This window comes from Primulina huaijiensis, unplaced genomic scaffold (assembly GCF_012295235.1).
Source record: "Primulina huaijiensis isolate GDHJ02 unplaced genomic scaffold, ASM1229523v2 scaffold207746, whole genome shotgun sequence".
Classification (NCBI taxonomy): Eukaryota; Viridiplantae; Streptophyta; class Magnoliopsida; order Lamiales; family Gesneriaceae; genus Primulina; species Primulina huaijiensis.
This window is the reverse complement of record NW_027354985.1, coordinates 1-2,594: the sequence shown is the minus strand read 5'-3', so window position 1 is coordinate 2,594 and position 2,594 is coordinate 1. Positions and strand designations below refer to the sequence as shown.

Sequence of the window (2,594 nt, the reverse complement as noted above, 5' to 3'; positions counted from 1 at the left end):
TCCATTTTTGACAATTTCAATCTTTTTTCATCAAAAATGTTTATATAACACTACACATGTCATCGCCACATAATCTTTATTGTGTAAGGGATTAAGCTAGCAACTACTATTCCACATCAATTATCATCATATAAAAACAGTCAACCGGAGTTATTTTAGCTGTCTATGATAATCCTTTATAAACCAATTCAAACATCTCTCAAAAGTCGATGCGCGAATTAACTGTTACATCAGCTATACTTGTTTGTGATCTTGGCTATGTAAAATTTTGTTTGGTACTGGTCAGTTAACAAAGGTTTTAATTGAGCAAAACAGAAGATATATATGGTTCTTGCTTTATTTTTCCTTAGAGAAAACAAACTTACCAAGAGAAGAAATATCAAAAAACAAAGATCAACAACGTTAGTTTTAAAATTATTCCATGGCCTGTGCATGCATGCCATGCCCTTAGGCAAAACAAGCGTACTTCCCATAATTATTAAGTACTAGACCATCTTTTGCAAACCCTAACCTTCAATCCATCCCTCATGTAGAGAATGATGGAGCAATTAGGCGACACGTTGTGGCCCTTCGCCACCCGAACCTCATAATTATGTATCACGGTGGCAGCCACGGCCTTCATTTGAGTGAAAGCGACCTCTTTTCCTATACAAGTCCTCGGACCGGCATTGAAAGCCAAGAACTTGTAAGATGGTTCGTGCTTGATAGTTCCACGTTCTGTGATCCATCTCTCGGGCTTGAATTCGAGGCAATCTTTGCCCCATATGGATTCCATCCTCCCCATTGCATACAAAGAAAAAAGAACTTTCATCTTTGGATGCACATAATGCCCACTTGGAAGGATATCTTTCTGCAGAGGCTCCTTGTGTTGGAATGGAACCGGTGGATATAGCCTTAGGGCTTCACACAATGCTCCATGCATGTAAACCAATTTGTTTATTTCTTCAACCTTGAAAACTCGCCATTTTTCGCATTCTTCTGGGGGTGAAATAATCGAACTTAATTCATCCCTAATTCTATCTTCCACTTTTGGATGTGTTGAAACAAGCCACATAAACCACGTCAGAGCAGAGCTCGTGGTGTCACGCCCCGCAATCATAAAATTCAATATGGTATCCCTCAAGAACTTATCATCACATTTGAAGTCTTGGTTTCGAGTTTCGTCGACTCCATTTATATAAAATGTCAATAAATCTGCGCGATCTGCATCATTCTCGTCCTCCTCCGAATGCGCTCCATTTTTTATTTCTTCGTGTTTCATGGCTATATACTTGCCTATGACGCTGTCCAAGACGCTCCAAGCTCGACTCATTTTCTTCTCCGATCCAATGCCGAGCCATCTCTGCAGTTTCCACAACCATTCAGGTAGAACATGGCGAAGAAAAATTGCTTCTTCTGCTTCGTCCATTGCTTTAGAAAACGGGACATCGGGCAAATCCAAAGATAAGCACCCTGGATCGTATCCTGTTACCAAAGCACAAGTAGTGTCGAAAGTAAATCTCTGGAACAAATCTTGCAAATCTACCACTTTATTTTCCCCACACACCATCTCAAGAACAGGAACCAGCCCTCTTTCCACCTTCTCTCTGCTTATCTTCACCAAATATTTATAGAACCGCCGGTGACTAATAAGGGCTCTCGCGATTTTTCGCTGATAATTCCAGGAATCTGAATCGGAATTGAAAATCCCTTCTCCCAAAACATCAAATATTTCTTTGAATTTCGGGCCTTTCGGGAAATTCTGAAAGCTTGCGCTCATGATATAGTGCACATTGGCTGGATCCACAGTTCCAAGCATCTCCATGCTCGCAAACCAGGGCCCTTTGAAACGAAAAGTCATTCGCCTGGATTTTCCAAGAATCTCAGTGCAAATTTCGTGAATACGCCCAATGTTAAGAAGAAGAGACGGTAACATTCCAAACAGTGGCAAATTCCAGGCCAAAGTCTTGTAATTCCGCCATGCCCACAAACCAAGAAACCATAGAAAAGCCAAGAGAATTTCCAGGTGCATTCTTTCGGCTCTTTCTAGGAAGTTGAACGTATGTAATGTAACTAGCTTCATGCAAAGCTGAGGTATCGAGTATCACGTATATATTCAACTCGACCCACGCCAACGGTTTTATTTTAATGAAAAATTATATAATTCATACTTAATATATTAAAAAATATTCTGAAACTTTTAAACAGCTAATAAATTGTCATTATATCTGAAAAATGAATAGTTCATTTAAGCGTTGGAATTCTTATGGATAATCATAGCTCGGAGCTAGTTAAATCATCTAGATAATAATTATACATGCACAGCACATAATAAATTTTTATACAAGATAATTAAGCAATAACATGTATATATAACTTGTTACTGGCAAATAATTTATTGCATTTTATTTTTCCTAATTTGCATTGCAAATTATGTTTTATTTTATAATTTAACTATAATATATCTATGAACTAATACAAACATTTTCTTTCAAACATGTGAATTTTCATTTGATATTATCATGCCAAGTTCACTCCCTTAAATTTATCGATGTATCGTAAACTTGTGACCTGAAAATGGCCTAGTTTTTTTTTTTTTTTTTTTTTTTTTTTTT

The 2,594-nt window shown here is 37.5% G+C and overlaps 1 protein-coding gene across 1 annotated transcript; it reads right to left on the bottom strand.

Annotated features, from left to right (window-relative positions):
- Nucleotides 1-328: 328 nt before the first annotated feature.
- Nucleotides 329-2,042, bottom strand: LOC140966701 (alkane hydroxylase MAH1-like). Its single transcript, XM_073426953.1, has one exon. It carries the CDS (start codon nt 2,009-2,011, stop codon nt 479-481), a length of 1,533 nt encoding a protein of 510 aa, XP_073283054.1. The 5' UTR covers nt 2,012-2,042; the 3' UTR covers nt 329-478.
- Between the last annotated feature and the right edge of the window lie 552 nt (nt 2,043-2,594).